The sequence below is a fragment of the Squalius cephalus genome (assembly GCF_949319135.1).
Source record: "Squalius cephalus genome assembly, chromosome: 2".
NCBI lineage: Eukaryota > Metazoa > Chordata > Actinopteri > Cypriniformes > Leuciscidae > Squalius > Squalius cephalus.
In genome coordinates this window covers 21,359,463-21,378,668 of record NC_137123.1, presented here as the reverse complement: position 1 = coordinate 21,378,668, position 19,206 = coordinate 21,359,463, and the positions used below count along the sequence as shown (strand labels likewise).

The 19,206-nt window shown below is 38.4% G+C and overlaps 1 protein-coding gene across 1 annotated transcript in view; it reads left to right on the top strand.

The window, feature by feature from the left end:
• The window catches only part of cfap58 (cilia and flagella associated protein 58), a 117,691-nt gene that overhangs the window by 61,123 nt on the left and 37,362 nt on the right, over positions 1-19,206 (top strand). Inside the window, exon 13 of the mRNA XM_079864642.1 lies at positions 4,191-4,414. Within this exon, the coding sequence (XP_079720768.1) occupies positions 4,191-4,414 (224 nt within the window). The remainder of the gene's footprint in view (positions 1-4,190; positions 4,415-19,206) is intronic.

Sequence of the window (19,206 nt, the reverse complement as noted above, 5' to 3'; positions counted from 1 at the left end):
GTAACGGTCCTTGCTACAGCGGAGTTGTAGGAGTCTCCAGCTGAATACACTCTGCTGCCTGACCAGCATGTTGTGCAGCGGATGTGAAGTGTTGTCCATGATGTTAAATCGTTTTTGTAACATTCTTCTCTCCACAATCAACTCCAGGGGTGCCAGAGCAGACCCCAGCACAGAGCCAGCCTTCTTTATTAGCTTGTTCAGTCTCTTACTGTCACTGGCTCTGATGCTGCTGCCCCAACAGATGGCTGCAAAGAAAATTGCGCTTTCGACACAGACTGATAGAACATATACATCATCCTGCTGCATACATTAAAAGACCTAAGTTTCCTCAAGAAGTAGAGTCTACTCTGGCCCTTCTTGAAGATGGCCTCAGTGTTGTACTTCCAATCTAGTCTGTTGTCAAGGTACACAGCCAGGTATTTAAAATTCTCAACCACCTCCACCTCCTCTCCCAGAAGGTGAATGGTGTTTAGTGTTGTTGTCCTGGTCCTCCTAAAGTCCACCACCAACTCCTTCGTCTTTGTCACGTTTAGGAGGAGGTGGTTTTTCCCACACCACAACACAAAGCGGTCAACCAGATCCCTGTACTCCGTCTCATCTCCACCGTTAATACACCCAACAACTGCAGAATCATCCGAGTATTTTTGGAGATGACAGGACTCTGAGTTGTGCTGGAAGTCTGAAGTGTACAACGTGAAGAGAAATGGTGAGAGAACAGTCCCCTGTGGTGCTCCTGTGCTGCTCACCACCCGTTCAGACACACCACCCCTCAGACGCACAAACTGTGGTCTGTCTGTCAGGTAGTCCGTAATCCAGGAAATTGTGTAGGTATCCGTCTGCATCTTCTGAAGCTTCTCCCGCAACAGTAAAGGCTGGATCGTGTTAAAAGCACTGGAGAAATCAAAGAACATGATCCTCACAATGTTGCCAGCCTTATCCAGGTGTGAGTGAGCTCGCTGAAGCAGGTAGATGATAGAGTCCTCCACACCAACCCCAGGGCGGTAGGCAAACTGCAGTGGGTCAATGTAGGTGGTCACCTGTGGTCTCAGATGGGCCAGAACCAGTCTCTCCAGAACCTTCATGATGTGAGATGTTAAGGCAACCAGTCTGTAGTCATTGAGGGCAGATGGAGAAGACTTTTTTGGTACCGGGACCAGGCAGTATGTTTTCCACAGCAGTGGGACCTTCTCCAGTCTCAAGGGCCCTACACACCGGGACGAATATCGGCGCGCTTTATTCGCCAGCGTTTTTCAATGCGTTTTTTGTGTTCACACCCAAGCGATTTTCGCTGACGATGAGCCGAGTGAACATGCAAATTCATTCCCTGACATTAGATGCCGCTTAATGTAAAACAGAAACCACTCCATAACAGTTCTCTTTTATCAAGATTTTTGTAGTCGCTGTCGCGTTTGTCATATAGTTCTTTATGTTCCGACACCAACGAGACCAGCAGCTCTACATTCATATTGCCTTGCATCTTCCTTGTCTTATTTCTTCCCGGCAGTGTAGACGCTACTTGGTGTATATCTTCTTCGCCGTTACGTATGTGTGCTCGGCAAGACCGTTTTGTGTTTGAGCGCCCCCAAGTTGTGTTTTACTGTAACTTCAGAAGCTCCAGACACGTGAACAAAAGCGCCAATCTCATTGGTCGGATAGTTTTTGACGCGGCGCGTCAAACCAAAAAAACGAACCCGAGGCGTTTTTTTAAAAATGACGCTTTTACGCGTGCCGTTTTTAGCGCCGGTGTGCACACTCACATTGGCGCCCTTTGTTTAGTCACGAGGCGTTAAACGTCGGCGAATATAGCGCGAAATTCGTCCCGGTGTGAACAGGCCTTCAGACTGAGGTTGAAGAGGTGTTGTAAAATCCCACATAGCTGGTTTGCGCAGAACTTCACTACTCTGGGGCTGATACCATCCAGACCTGGAGCCTTGTTCTGGTGCAGTTTCTCCAGCTGCCTCCTAACCTGACAGCTTGAGACAGACAGGGGGACGGGGGAGGTAGAGGGGGGCACGGTGCTTTAAACGGTGCTCCTTCACAGTAATATGTCCGGGATTACACCATCTATTGTTTACAAGCACTGCAATCCCCCATCCTTTCTTCTTACCACTCAGACATCATTCTCTGTCCGCCCGTACTGTCCGGAAGCCGGGGACAGTGGTGTTGGAATCGGGAATATATTCCTGCAGCCATGTCTCTGTGAAACTCATAACACTGCACTCACGATACTCCCGCTGTGTCCTCGTCAGCGCGCTCAGCTCGTCCATTTTATTTGCCAAAGACCTCACATTCCCCATTACAATAGAGGGGAGAAAAGGTTTGTATTTTCTCCTCCTTGTTCTCCGTAATGCGCTGGCCCTGCATCCCCTTCGTCCCCTTTTCAGTTCGACGGGGATCCGGGATCTCTCTTCGGGCTGTAGTAGTGTGGGCCTGGAGAGCGCAATCAGCTGAACGCGAAGGTAAACAATAGGCCTACCTCCAAGCCCGTTGGCAAAGTGACCCGGCACAAGAAAAGTTATAAGTGCCAGGAAAAAAACGAAAAAACGGTAACTCCACAAAATATCCATTCCACTATGATGAGTTACCAGTATAGTTTTACAAACAAAAACGCGACAAAGCAATAGAAAAACATAAAAACACACACACACGTAGCCGGAGCTGCGGCAACAGGCAGCCACTCGAGCGGCGCCGGACTTCTAGGACCAGGGTGAAAAACCTGTAATATTAAGCAAGAAATAAATGCTTAATAAATTAATAAATACAAAAACCCAAACTACCACATTCTCACCTGTAAAAGGTAATCCCATTTCTTCTGGAATATAAATAACGGAGGTTTTACAACTTAGTAGCTATGTAATGTTATGTCATCATTGATTCTTACTTGAGTGACGACAGGTTAACCGTTCCAAGATGGCGGGCGCCGACGTGTCTAATGTGGCATCTACGTATGCACATCTATGCCTTTAAAATCCATGGAACCTTTTCATTGCACAAAAGGTTCTTTATAGTGAACTTTACACTATGTCTTTATAATGAACAAATGTTTTTAAAATGTTCTTTACACTAAGAAAAAAGTGGTTCTTTTGGTTCTTTGCAACCTTTATTTTTAAGAGTGAGTAGAGGTGTAAAAAAGTGCCAGAACTTTGGTACCAAGTTGATAAAAGGAATAATACAATAAGGAATAACAATACCACGACGTTCGTCTGTTATAGGACAACTTAGTTTGAATAAACCAGCAGACACTGATTAGCTATTTGATCGCCTAAATTAAAAAAAATAAAATTAATATTTGTGTAGTGTTCAATGTTGTTATCGATAGAGATACGCGGATGGGGTATTATTTCATCCGCAACCGCATCACAAAACTCATCATCCGCACCAACGTTTTTTGACCAAATTTCAAAGCCGCACCCGCCCGCCATCCGCTGATTGTTTTGCGGTCTATGGATGATGCAGTGCTCTGCTGATGCGAGTCGCAAGAAAGCCCTTGTCTGTTCTAGAAAGGATGCTGCAAAGATAATTAATACTAATGTATGAGGCATAGGCCTACGCTGAGTTTCATTCATTTACGATGAGATGCGCTCTAGTTCACAATGCAATGCAAGTGAACGCGGCGCACCGGCGCCTCCATGTCACGGTTATTATATTGTCATTTGCTTTGTATTTATTAAATACATGCAATTGGTTGATGAAACATTTATTAAAATTAAGATACAATTTGTACGAAATTCGCTTTAAAGAAAGGCTTTTAACAATGCAATGCAAGTGAACGCGGCGCGCTGGCGCCTCGATGTCACAGTTATTATATTGTCTACTATATTTGTATTTATTAAATACTTTTTATTTATTAAATACATCCAATTGGTTGATGAAACATTTATTTAATTTACTTGCATTGGTACTTGGCAAAGAATCAAATACAGTTGGAAACGACGTAGACCATTAATGACACAGACTGTTAACAATTGTTTTTAATTAGTGTTTAAACATTCTCTATGATAAAAAAATGTTTGTAAAAAATATTTTAATAACACGGTTTTGGCGGTTATAGAGATCTAATGACAGTGTTAAACTATAACCGTCGGTCTCACGGTTATATACTAACCGTCACACCCCTAACTACTACTATATTGCCTTTTAATTATCATTTGTGTTTTCATTGTACATGTGTTTATGTGTTCATTATCAAGGTGATAAGTGAGCGTGACCTCCTGGGGACACAGTTGGTGAAGAGGAACGATGTGCTGAAACTACTGTACGAAAAGATCAAAATTCAACATTCCATCATGAACAAGGGCGATCTTTATTACAACGAAAGACTGGAGGATATCAGACTCCTGAAAATAGAGATCAAGAAGCAAAGACGAGAAAAGAACATCCTCAACAAGACCACCTCAAATGTGGAGGACCTCAGGTAACACAAGGGGGTGTAGTTTCTGTTCATATATGGAAGGGTTTTTATTTATGGAAGAATGGGCTTAGGGTGATTTCACACTAAAGTGTGTTTGACGTCAGAGATCGATTCCCTTAGTTTGTGTGAAAGCTGTTAACGGTTCATGTAGACTGCAGAATGTCAGTGGTATGAAAGTAATCTGGCATAATATTGTGAAAGGGAAACACTTGATGCACTTTTGATTCACGATCATACATTGATGGCACAAATCTTTTTTATGTCTAACACTCTAAAACATCATAGAGGCAGGTGTTTGATTGCTTTTCTGCAACACTCATGTACTCTTTAGAGGTATAATGACATAATGATTATGCAGCACATAAGGCACAGAGAGACAAAGCTAATTGGGTGCTTGTCATTTAATTCTCCTGTCAGTATTGACCTCGCGAGATGTTTATTGATATTTTCAAAAGCTGCAATTTACCACTCTCAATAACAGTCACTTTTTTTTGTCACAAAAGACATGCGATAAAAATCACTTTTAATGGAGTTCTTGGCTAAGTAAAAAGGAGGCATCAACTGCTCACTGTGGAAAATGAGGGAGCGTTTGAAAGCACTGGCAGGTCTCGCATCTAAAGCCAGATCTATAATAGATAGGTTTTACTAACCCTCTACTGGTTATTTTAGTAATGTGAGGGGTGGGGATGAGTTCACATACAGTTTCTCTTCTATCTCTCAGGCCATTGCAAAGTCGCTAAATATTCAGTGAGTCTGAATTATGTACAGAAATGTCCATTGTTCCAAAATGATTTAATTAATTTTAAATTTTGAGAACTTTATTTAATGCTTAAATAGCAAAAATCTCTATATTCATTAAAAAGTTAAAAAAGAAGTGACAATGGACAAGCATTTGAGAATGAATAATATGAATATTACACTAGTGCTCTTTTTCTGACTTTTAGTACTTCTGCGATTTGTTCAGGCATAATAAGACTGTTTATGACCAAGTCATTGAATAATTCACTTTTTATAACAAAACGAGTAAATGACTAAATGATTGACTCATTAATCACTTACTCAACTATTTGTTCACAGCTTTGATTTATTAATGAAAGAACTGTGGCTGAACTTAAAATCACATACTTGCATATTACTCTTACTATTTCTGCCATATAAATAATTGATAAAAGCAGTTGAGTATGTGATTCCAATTTTTGCCTGTCTTTATGAGTGAGCCATTGAATAATTCACTCAAATGATTCATGCACAACATTGATTAATTCCAGAAGGAAACACGTGACTCTTTATGAGTGAGTCATTGAATTCCCTCAAACTATATGTCCACAATATTTATTCATTCAACAAGCGATTGTGTTTATGATTGAATCATTCAATTATTTACTCAAATGATTCGTTCACAACAGATTTATTCAAGAACAAAACAAGCGGCTGACAGTAAGGGAGCCCTTGAATCATTCACTAAAACAGTTCGTTTACAGCTATAATTCATTAATGAAAAAAACAAGTGACTGTCTTAATAAGCAAGTTTAAATCATTCACTCAAATCATTTACTCAAATGATTAGTTCAAAGTGGTGATTCATTCAAGAATGAAACTAATGTATGTTTCTCTGAGATAACAGAAGGGCTAAAAACTTCTTTTTTATTAGTCCATAGACTTCACATCCATGAAATATGATTTTCGTGCTAGTCAGCTGCAGTTGGATTGACATTCTCATTTCAGAATCATTCTCTTCTTCAGAATAAGTGGAAGAAGATGGATGGAGAGGTTTTTTTGTTTTTGTTTTTTGCTTCAAAAAGTCTGTAAATTTATCTGCTAAAAAGTGAGCAGTCACATCTCTCTCCAAACCAGCCATGCCCCGTAGCACCTTTAACTCTCAACAGAAAACATAGACGCGTCATAATCCTTCCTATATTCTGAAACATATGTGAGAATTAAAAAGCTAGTGGGAAGGTTTCAGAGAGACTAGTCAGCAGCCGCTGTGCCAGATGGGTTGACTTGATGCCGAGCTTGGATGCCAAGAACCCTGCAAATATACAAGCCTCCCTGGTAAACAGGTGGCAAATTTTTGTCATTATTGCTGTCATCAGTGCAAAGTAGTTCCCTCAAAGATGCTGACTGTAGCATATCGGTGCCTGCATGTGAAGAAATATTTCCTTTAGGCATTAGGGTTTCTGGGACAAGTCTATGAAAGGAAAGTCTCATGAGAAACTGACATCCTTCTATGTTTACATTTATACATTTAGCAGACACTTTCATCCAAAGCGACTTACAAATAATGAAGAATGCGACAACATCCGAGTTTCTTCCAGTAATATGACAAGTGCTACAATACAAAGTTCCAAAATTTGCTTAAGAATTGTTTTTATATCATTTTTTAAAGAAGTTGGCTGTGCTCTCCAAGGCTGCATTTATTTGATCATTTGAGTAATTGTCAGCATGTAGTTGCAAAAATGCATAAATGAAAGTGCTAGATCTATTTGCGAGCAGTTTTAATAAAAAACAAAACTCAAAATATATGCTATATATATATATATATATATATATATATATGACAGGGAACAAAAAGATGGTGAACAGAACACTTATTAATGATGACTGAACCAAACACAGGTCTATAAATACACAGATACCCCATTTCCACCAGAATGGTTCACGTTCTGGAGCCAGAGCCTGTTCTCTGCCATGCGAACTGAAGCCTGTCGCGAACCAGCCACATGTTTCCACAGAATTGATGAACAAACTTTGATGTAACACTGCTATGTATTGTTTACCTGACTATAACAGTCTAAAAAAAAACATTGCACGTCCCGGTGTTTTTGCAGGCACTGTTTTGCTGTTCACAGTACCAGGAGTGATTTTAGCAACCTGGGGTCTTGACTAATAATGCTACCTATTGGATTGTGCTACTAACAATAAATGTGCATTTATGGGTCAGTTTATGGTTTGGGTATGGTATGGAAATTAAAGGGTTAGTTCACTTCAGAATTTAAATTTCCTGATAATTTACTCACCCCCACGTCATCCAAGATATTCATGTCTTTCTTTCTTCAGTCGAAAAGAAATGAAGGTTTTTGAGGAAAACATTCCAGGATTTGTCTCCATATAGTGGACTTCAACGGTTATCAACGGGTTGAAGGTCCAAATTGCAGTTTCAATGCAGCTTCAAAGGGCTCTACACGATCTTAGCCGAGGAATAGCCGAGTTTTTACTTTCACTTTTAATCAATTTACAGACTGCATCCTAGCTGATGAAAAGCATAATTTCTTCAACCATTTTGGATTGATGAATGCACCGGCATGTTCACACACATTTTTTTCACATCAGCGGAAAGAACTTAAAATACTTCAAAATGAATTTAGAATTTTTTTTAGAGAGATCTTACTGACCTCAGACTTTTGAACAGTAATGTACTTCTGAGTTTACTTTGCAGTGTCAAAGGAATCGATCACAATTCATAAAGAGATATCCAGGAATCTCATAGTAAGAGATCTTGTAACATTTCAGAATAGTGTATTAATGACGCTCCAAAAAGATCCTAAAGAGTTCAGATAGGAGTAAATCTATTCCTGTAGAGTGACCTAAGGAGAGTTGCTGTACCGTTGTTGTCACCTACTGAAGCAGAAGGTGTTAGGGTGACAATTTTGACTTGACGCCACTGTGTTAGTTTGTCAAGTCATGGGCCCCTGACCTCTTATCAACAAGCTTGTGATTCTGTCATAAATAATTCCCTGCCTCTGTGCAACTTAGCTTTTAAATTGTGCGATGCACAACCACAAATAAAGCTGAATAAAAAATGGATGAAAATTCCTCCGGTTCATAAGAACTGTGCTCAAATGTTCCAAGAAAACTTACTTGTCTCAACATCCACTCAATAGAGAGAGAGAATGATTGGAATGTAAATGCAACTATTTTCTTAATAATGACAGTCAAATGAACGCGACGTCTCAAAAGAGATTGCAATCAAAGCTCATGTACATAATGATAATGTATGCAATTTTAAATTATACCGAGATACATTCTCAGACATTTCACTCTACCCACCAGGTCATCGTGTGTCATCAGTGCTCAAAGTGGGCTGGTACACACCAGCACTTCTATATTTTAATCTTTAATTCACTTTTTCTTGCATACAGACACTTCTCATTTGTTGCTGGTACTCTGAGCACCCAGGCCTTCATTTAAATAGCTTCAATGTAGTTCACTACTTTGTATTAGTAGTTTGTAGTAGTTGTTTTTTTTAATGGGCAGATTGACTGTAGTAGAACTACTTTATGAGTAAATTGCAGCTTGGGAAGCAACAATTTCAAAGTAGCTTCCCAGAGAGTTACAGTACATTAAATGTATATATTTCTCATACCAATGAGATTCCGTAATGAACTAAATTCTGTTGCACTTTGCCTGGAATATTCATTAGAATAATAAAATCACTGAGTGGAATGAACAATACAGAGTATGGACCAATGATGTGAAAGTGTGTGTTTATGTGTGTGTGTGAGTTTTTTCTTTGATCCAGCTTTGAAGCAAATTATTACGTTGGGTGTTTGTCTACTGTAATGAGGAGGTCTTTCCATTTCAAATGATTTCAAAGAGCCCGTACTCCAAAATAAATTATGTTTGGTTAACTCTGCCTGAATCACTGGTTACCATTACGTGCACTTCACATCAATTAAAACTGCTCTTACACGAGCATTAGTACATGTTCTACTGCTCTCGAACTCCCCCCCCCCCCCCCTCCATTCCCCCTGTTTTTATTGCATTAGAGGAACATTATATAATTGCTTTTTTGAAATATGGAAAGGAATAGAAAGAAAAACAGAATGAGAGAGCGAGAGAGGGTGAGGGTTGGGTGGGTTTTGGAGACCTTACCTTTGACATTTTATCTCACTGGGGCACAATTTCTGGACAGAGTCCTTGGACTCTATCACAGCTCATTGTTTTATATGTGTACTGCTGTAGGCACATTTCTGTGACTGCTCTCTTTCTTTCTCTCTTCCTCCATATCTGTCTCACACCAATGCCCACTAGCACTTGTCCTCCATCCTTCCTTTCTTTATTACTCTATTTTCTCTTTTAACCGTGGACATTTCTAGTTCAGCAACCACTATATCATTGAAATGTGTCATTTTCAACGAATTAAAAAAGGAGAAAATTACGTGGCAGCATGGCAAATGTGACGAAGTACGGTACATCATACTGTGCCATACAACTCTAAAGTACATTTACTCTACTTTGCACAGTAGGGTTGCATGGCATGGTGCTAAAAACTACCATGGTACCATGAATAATAATATAATATAATATAATATAATATAATATAATATAATATACAGTAATATAATTCCTGAAGCATTGTCTAATGTCATGGGTTAATCAGTATTGAAAAATACTGCCTATTGTACACTTTGTGGGCTTTTTTTAACACAAAGTGTAAAAAAACAAAACAAAACATGGATGTATGGTCATTCTACACTCCTTTTATCCACATCTGGTTGTACTAGGTGAAGCATATATTCGTCCCTTGCATCCTCTGACTCAATAGATGGCAACTTAAAAAGCAGCTGAGTGGCATTCTAACAGACAAATTACCAGTTATCCGCTTCCATTCAGATCATCATGAATATTTCATAAGCATTAAATAAACGTTCCTGTAGCATTGGCTAACTGCTAGCTGAGCTACCTTGAGCCTTACTTGTAACACTCCATAATAGGCTGCTTTGCTCAATCAAACAAGCCAAAGATGCAATCCCTCAGATAATAGGGGCTTTATGCATGCAGTCTTTACACTTGTTCTTGGCAGCTGGTAAAACCCTGATTTAAATGAGGGATAAAAAAATGTCAGTTTGCTTTTAGTTAAAAAAATAAAATAAAATAGTCTAAGCAATGCATAAAATACAGTCAGACAGTCGTTATTGCAAAATAATCCCAGACGCAGAGGGGTCTGCATCATCCTTAAGTTTTCTTTTTTTCAATAATGGCCAATTGACTGCAGATTATCCAACTTGTTGCGAATTACTTACAAAAAAATGTATTACAAAAAAGTTGGCATTTGCCCTATCAAAGTCAAGTATTCCAGAAAACTTGAATTCTAGACTATTGGTCTGGACCAAAAAAGAAAATGATTTTAGTCCTGATTTACTTAGCATTTACACTGTCATTTTTAACACAGAACTTAAAGATACAAAACAGAGAAAAACGGCTTCATAGACGTATATTTAGCAACTGAACTTACCAAACATCCAAAACAATGCGAACCGCACCACTGTTGGTCTGGAAGCTGAAGAGGTCTAGCTCTAGGTCCGCATGTTTGGTGCGCATCAGGGTTCGGATGGCAGCTGCCATACTTATTCAAATGAACCGCGCTAACAGAGCAATCGCAACATGTTTTAATCCAACCAAACCTGCCAAGTGTGAACACACACTAAATTGTTCTTTCCAATTGTTTCCAAACAGGTTTCCCAAACACTCCTACCATCCTCCATTGTTTAAACAGGTAGTACCAGCCCTATCACACTATTGGTTGAAGTTGGCAGAGAGACACCTCCACATTTTCTTATTCGTACGCATGCAAGCTGTATTCACATTCTGTTTTTGGCTGCTTATAGAGCCCAGGGCTGTCTCAGAGACAGGTGGGATATCTCAAGACACCCATTTCAGTGATATCTGTCAGGTGATGGATACATTTGATGTGTGTTGTTTAAAAGAATCACTTGCGGTAGCTTTAGAATGATATGCTTTATGTGGATTAGTTCAGTGCTTATGTGGCAGTGCTACGGCCTATGGAATGCGATTGTTAAGCCCAAAGTATACTTTTTTACGCGTATACTATAGCGTAAGTGTACAGTCAAACGCATAGCCTTTTAAAGTGTACTCCATTTGATAGCCTGTGTGAACAGGTGCGTACACTTTGTGCCATAGATAGTCTACTCGCGCGATTTAACCGCGTGAACAAGCTGGTACGTTTCTTTTCTAGAAAAGCATTCAGTTTTTCCGCTTGCAAATTCCGCCATGTAAATAGCGAATCCACCATGGCACGAACGCAACTGATTTTTAAAGCGAATAGGACATGAGACTCTGAAAATGACTCATTAAGAGAATAGGGACAACCCTTTAAGACCATGCGCCACGTGCGCCAACCATTTTTCCCGCCGTTAAACTAGCAAAATTGGATTCGGACACGGCCTAAGTGCGCTTTAGGCCACATTTACACATAGCCGGTTATTTAGAGAAACAATTATTTCCCCCCCTCTGTTTTCAATAATAACATTGTGCACACAACATCGTTTTCAAAAAAGTTGTCATTTACATCAACCCGCATAAATACGCTGTTGAGCGCCATCATAGCTATGCCAAACCTATGGGCGGTAGTGTAGGAAGAAGGATAAAGCCATGCAAGCCAATCAGAATCCTCAGAATCGACAACAACGAATAACACGAGCGACTTCCTATGGTGCTCACATGACGTTAACCCTCTGAGGTCGGCAAACGCGCCGGCGCGTTTTGCTGGATTTTCTCCACATTGTAGCACTATAAACTTAAATTACTCCGTCATTTATGGTCATACAGAAAAAAGAAATATAAAAAAAGAATCTGTGATATTTCTACTTTTGTATGTGTCCACTTACAATCAAATCAAAACATTGTGCTTTTGTAAAATAAAGAATATAAACAGGGTGTGCGTTCTGCCTCTCCGTCGCGGTGAACTTTTTTTTCTTGAGCACGTCTATAAACTGAAACAAAACTCAGCGAATACTTGTCACACATTTATGAGCCATACACCTTTATAAACATTTAAGTGTGTACTTTTAAATGATCGGGTTCAAAACGAAAACAAATATTTTCTGTTTAAGTAATTTGTATAAAACCAACAAGATGTCCAGCTTCTCAAACGCTTGCTCATTACAGTTAATTTGGCCACGCCCACTCGCGCAAAAGATATTCACATGCAAATCTCCACATGGAACGCGAACGCGCTCGTTACCTCAGAAACAAAACACCAAAACACTTCACTTCACTTTTCGTCCAGTTTGAAAGACGCGCCTGAGCTTACATTGGATTTAGGCTACCTCAGAAGAAGAAGAACGCAATTTGAAGACAAGAAAGATTTAAGGTAAGAAATTCTTACATGTTTGTTATTGTTGCATAAATGTCACGTTGCAGTTGAACTGTTGCTAGATATATGGGGAATATTATAATATTTAGACCCGTGTTTACTGTTAGGCCTACTGTGTTTGTGGCTATCTGGTCAAACGTAGATATGTATATGGTAACCATAATGTTTTATATTTGAGCGCGATCGCGTTTGAATGTATCAGATTTTGCAGCGCGATCGCGTTTGAATGTATCATTTGAAAATTTGAAAAGCAAAACACCTCAAACGGCTTCATGTTTTTACTATTATCTCATTTTATATCATCATAACGAATGGAAACATTCAAAGTAACATGATAATCAATATATTTTTCTCTAGCTTGGTTGTTACTGAAATATTTTTATTATTATTTTACCCAGCACTGCGCATAGCCTATGCCTACAAGGCACAACAAACCTGGTGTTCATTTACTATATATTGTTGGAAACATTTGTGTGTGTGTGTGTGTGTGTGTGTATTTTGTGAACTTTAAAAAGCAATTTTAACCAGAAAAATCTAATATTTATTTCCAAAATCGTGCAGACCTTTCTCTTGATATCAGTATGTTCACTTTTTTTTCAGGGCCCAGATGAGTCCTGCCGACTTCAACATTCACATGAGTCTCTGGAACATGAACATGGTAAAGTGAAAATCAAACACCTTGGAAATTGAAGGTATGTACAATGTTTTTAGGAATGGCACAAAGGTCTCTGTCTTTCAATAAGTGCTTTTTTGCCATTTGTTGTGTCTATTTGGATTATGTTGTGTAAATAAATCCAAACAATTTAAAAGCCATTCTTTTTTAAATCTCCTCATTTACAGTATTGTGCAAGGTTGCTCAGAATGATGGGCCCTGATAAGCTCCTAATAGGGCCATTAGGGAGGTTCTTTGTCTTTCTCAGGTGAGAAAAGCCTTACATATTAATGAGGTTATCCGCCCCTTCGCATAAGGCTTATTCACACAAAACACGTCGTAAAATTTTTAAATCAATATATTGTCTTCTCTGAATGAGCAGTCAGGGTGATTTTCACATAGTTTTGCAGCAAATATTCTAGGCTACGTCATACAACTTTCAAAAGTCTTGTGAAGAAATAATCAGTAGGGGTTTCATGGCCTTATTTCAGTGAGAATTTTTTTTTGTATTTTCACAAACCACGCATAAATGTCATTATCTCAAAACTACAAACTTTTACATACATGCTGTTGATATATTATTGTAGCAGGGTTTGTGCTGAATACAGTGTAATTAGACTTTAGCCATGAAAATGTCACAAGTAACAGAAATAACCAGAAATGTCAGAGCATGTCAGAACACCTCCAGGGCCCAGAAAACAGCTCAGACCTCAGAGGGTTAAGCATTTTCTGGCGCATAATGTGACGTTTGAGAACCTAAAACCCTGGCGTTATCAGAAATCTCCACTTTGGTCGGTGTTTTTAGAAATAATCGTTTTCTGTGATAAAAACGGGGTTTTCGTGTAAATGAAAGGCCAAACCGCAGGGAAATATCTGCGTCTTCCCTTAGACCATGGCCTTAGACCATGCACTTAGATCGTTAAAATATGGCCCTGCTACTTGTGAGTAAGTGGGAGGATGCTAATGTTAATGGTTCTGATGATAGTTGGGCATGTACACAGTAACAAGTCCAGTTCTTGACATCATTGCCTTTTATTTTATGCCTTTTTTCTCCTATTGCATGCTAAAATGTGTGTGGTGCAACTGGAAAGAACTCGTTCTGCAACACAGGGAAATGTGTGTGTGTGTGGGCGAGAGTCCTGAACTCTATAAGCGTGTTGATTAAAGTTTAAGTCCCTGATATCAACCCTGTCTTCCTGAATAAATCAATCTATATACCCCAACCTACTCTTTTTTTCTGCCGTCCGTATCTTCATGCAGATCTCAGTCGAAACAACAGCAAAGATGCCTAGAAAGAGGAATACAAACTAAAACACTAAGAGAACCATATTGAAATAAAGCATGTTTTTTTTCCCATTCTAAATCAGTTATTTATTTGTCACAGTGGAATTAATTTGTTGACGGCGAAAGATGGATGGCTTGCTTTCTTTTAGTGGACAGTGATGTATTTATGCAAAATACAATTGAGAAGAGAGAATGGTGAGAGCAGAAAAACAAAAGCTTTGCCAAAAACAGAATTAAAATGCATAAATTAAGGCCAAAGCCAGCAAAAGGCTGCTTTTATTTCCCCCAATCTGGACAGGAAATTCTTTCAAGGCTCTATTGTTCTTTGTAAGGTGCAGTAAAATGACCATTGACTAAGATTAATATGAGCACTGATGTCAGTAATTACTGTCTGCTCTTGTGTTACATTTTATGTTACAGTATTCTCTGTCTTATTTGTAGTATATCCTTTGAGCGTAGAAAAATAGCCATGTATTTGAATGCACACAAAGCTAAGAAGCTTTTGTTTGGAACAGATCAAACTGAGTGCCACTAAAAGTATTTTATTAAAGCTATAGGAAAAGATGCTGGCTTCCAGAAGTGCTGGATTTCCCAGATATAAACTTTTGTCAAGCACCAGATTAATCGAAGTGCAACATGAAGAAAGTCTCCATGTTTCAGGGTCGGATTAGACCTGTCTTGAGCAGAGTGATCAGTTATCTCTGAAAGAATTCTTCTGCTCACCTGGTAAATGTTTGGAAGTAGTGCTGGCAAGCTTACCATTTGCATTCCAATAAAAGATTTCTGTTTTGAAGAACATACAAAATAGACCTCATTAAAAGCTGTTTATAATAATAATAATAATGCAGGAATGTTAGAATTGAATTTATGAACATTCAAACACCGTATGTACACATTTTGTTTGTGCATTCTAGACATGGTCCATCTGTGCATTAGTCTGAATTTCCAGGAACTCTTTCTGAACAATACACCAGTAGGTGGCGACATGACCTTCTTTATGAATTAATCACTGAATAATTTATTCAAATGATTTGTTAAAAAAAACGCTAATTCATTCAGTAAGAAAATGAATCAATGAATTATTCTGTCAGTTTTGTTTAATAAAGCTGATTCATTCAGGAATGAAACAATTGACCCTTGATATGAGCGAGTCATTGACTCTTTTAACTCATTCAAAACCTTGATTTATTCATGAACAGAACACCACTGACTGTGTGGCTACATCTGAAATCGCATACTTCCCCACTAAATAGTTCTCATAAAAGAGTAGGCAAAAATTAGCTAGATGACCTACTTCCTGCGACGAGATTCTGAAGTGTGCATACGATGAACACTTTACCATCCCATGAGGCCATTGAAGATGATACTTTTTTAGCGGTCGTGAAGTAATTACTTATTCAGAATAAGTACCTACTCAAAAGCGTAGGCTTCGTTGCTCGAAGCGCGTAGTGGTTCTGTTCGGGATTTGTCTGGAAATATTTTCACTGGCGGAACAAAAATAGGCAATGTAACTGGAAATATTGAATGTAAAATGTACTGTAAGTTACTTGACATTAACATCTTGTTTATTGAACTGTTAGAAAAGCGGTGTGTGTGTGTGTGTTTTGTCTGTGTTGCATCGTTGTCTGACAATGACGCAACAGGTGTACAAGAGGATTCTGCTTCACATCAAAGTGCCTGATGTCTTGTTTATTTGCCTTGCCATCTATTTTAATCAGTGAAGACACTTAGACCCTAAATATGAACACATGATATGTAATAGAGAGCTTCCACTCTACATCCACGCACGACGTGGGCAAGTCGACTCGCAATTGAATTTGACATTAGGATGTTGTTAAGTATAAAAAACAACCTACACATATTAGGCAAAGTAATTTACACTAAACAGATTTTAATTATAATTTACAAAAGCATTAAAATAAGCATTTCTATTAACTATTCATCATCCATCCTCTCAAACTTCTATTTTCACTGAGCTTGTTTGTTCATGCGCAGCTGAATTAAGTTCTTATACCATCCAAAACAGGCTTTGCGTGAGGAGCACATCAGCCACCTTAAAATACTGTCTCCTTAGGTAGCTCAGTAGGTTTTGGAACAGAGTCAATATGTTGGTTATAAAGATGACAGGCATGCAAACAGTTAATGGCAATTTTTCTCCCTCAAACATTGCTAACACTAACAACATTGCTTTTGTCTGAATCATCAATTACTAAAAAGACCTGGTAGGTCTTGAGAAATCAATCCATGCATTTAGAAGCAATCTTACCATCTTCTTAGCTCAGCAGCGGTTTCAAAAACCTCTCCAATTTACTTGCATTGCCAGATGAAATGACTCTACACTGAAGATTTTAGTAATAGCGTATTTTTCCCCTCAAAGGAAATGACTTAGTGATGCTAATCGCTAACACCATCATAAACTCAACCTGCATTGCACTCAGGTAAATGAGCTGTGCGTTATCATCCATCTCTCTCCGTTGCTTCAGAGAAAAAAGTTCTAGGACATACTGTTTAAACGGAGTATCGTATCATTTCGGTTTAGCTCTCGGTTGGTTACAGCTCTGTCATCTCTAGGATACAAGGCCTAAACCCCCCTTAAAGAAACTTTAAAGGTTTTTTTATGGTTTCAGGATATCTTACTGAAAGTTACTATAGCATCAAAAAGAAAATTATTTGGTGTTTGTTTCAATTTCACATGAAATGATGGTTGCAATAGTTTTTTTTAGCCACTTGTGACGGATATCTGAGTAAAACGGCTTCTCAAACAATATGTAGGGCGGGACTTGATTTGGTCCATTGGGAATTGTTTGAATGGTTGTGGTTTGCTACTGTTGCAAACTTGTTTAAAGATTACAGGGGGACATTAACACACCCTTAACAAAATATTAGATAGAATGACCTCACAATCTGTCATATCTTTCTTATTGTATCCCTCTTTCAACCACTTTTCTGCCTTTTTTCTGCCAGGAAGATGTTTTATGTGTGTGCATGTGTGTCCTTAGAGATGATTTTGTCATTTATTTATTTTCAAGAGGCTTTTCTATTGTGGCTGAAATAGTGTAATTTGCTTTTCCCAGACTCTGGCAAGCCACTAGTGCTAATAGGTTTGCTGATGGAGCTTTCAAGTTGTTTATTTGCAGAGTTGAATCACTGTAACACCCAGTGAACATGCTGGCAGTGCATTACAGTTTTTCTGTTGTTTTGGTGCATTTCTTGAATCCTTTATATACATGTGTATGCATGCTTGTGTGATTTATGATATTGTATGTATCTGTAATAAGTGTATTTACTATATACTGTAAAATGCAAGTGTAATATGAAGCATTACAGTAAGTATACAGTATTACAAACATAGCACATAGAAATACATACGCGTTCTGTCTACGAAATGCTTGAATGATTGAGGAAACGGTTGTTTTCCCAACATTCGGTTGCACCTTTCGACCCACGTCAGCCATTGTAAGGTCATGATTGAGAACCTCTTCCTCTGTTTTTCCTCCCTTCTTCCACCATACATTCTCACTCCTCTACTTCTTCATGGCTGTTGACCCTGTTAGTTTCCTTGTTGTTCTTTCATTATAAGAAATTGTAACTCTGTGTTGTGCTCTGTCTATATATGCTTTCCAATTGAAGATTTATGACATGCATCTCTGAGCTATTTTAGAGAACTGGTTGATCATTGGTTGATCTAATGCATTACATTCCCCTTCATTAGTGAAATTCCAGATTCACCCGTACAATTCTTCAGTTCAGGACACATTTACAAGAGAGTCTGAAAAATTTATAGAAAATATACACTGCCAAGCCAAAAATAAGTTGCTGTTTGGATTTAAATTGGCAAATGCTTAAGAGTCTATGATTGGATAATTATTGCCGTGATTATTATGTTTCTATCATGATATATGTTTGGCAACAATTCTTCTAACCCCGATTGATGGAGTGTGTAGCTTTTCATTTCTTAAAACAACCATGTAGGAAAACATATCATGGCCATATTCCAGGATGACAATATCAAGATTCATCAGTCTCAAATTGTGAAAGAATGATTGGGAGGGAGCATGAAGAATCATTTTCAATTTCATTGAAAGTCTTTGGGATGTGCTGGAGGAGACTTTACAGAGTGCTGGACTCTTCCATTGTCAATAAACCAAAGATCTTGAGCAAAAATTGACTCAAAACTCAAAATGAAAAGCTTCTCACTCCATCAATTAGGGTAAAGTACTGTTGCCAAACATATAACATGCTAGAAACATGATAATCATTGAAATAATGATCCAATCATATACTCATAGGCATTTGCCTATTTAAATCCAAACAGTGATGTTTTTTTTGGCCTCTGGCAGTGTGCTTGACTCATTATGACAAATAGTTCAACCATTTTGCATTTAATGACTTGTGGAATTAACTAATGCCTAGATGTTTTGGGGGGTAAGACTTTAACAGAGAACCAGTCAAATACATTTTATGAAACATGACATTAGCAATTGATAATGTAGGAAACAGCAGACAACTGTACAAAATAAATTGCATGAATATATCAAAGCATTTACAACTAACGGATGAGAAATTGCTTTTATAATGTGAACATTCTGCACAAGTTACTAGATGATGTGGAGATTTGAGAGAACAAGATGATGTGGAGAACAAGTTGTTTTGAGAATTTCACTTGTGATCTGAGAAATGAACCAAAGTGACTGAGAAAACTAACTGTAGGGTGGCGCACATACGTGGTACAATGTTGTGAGA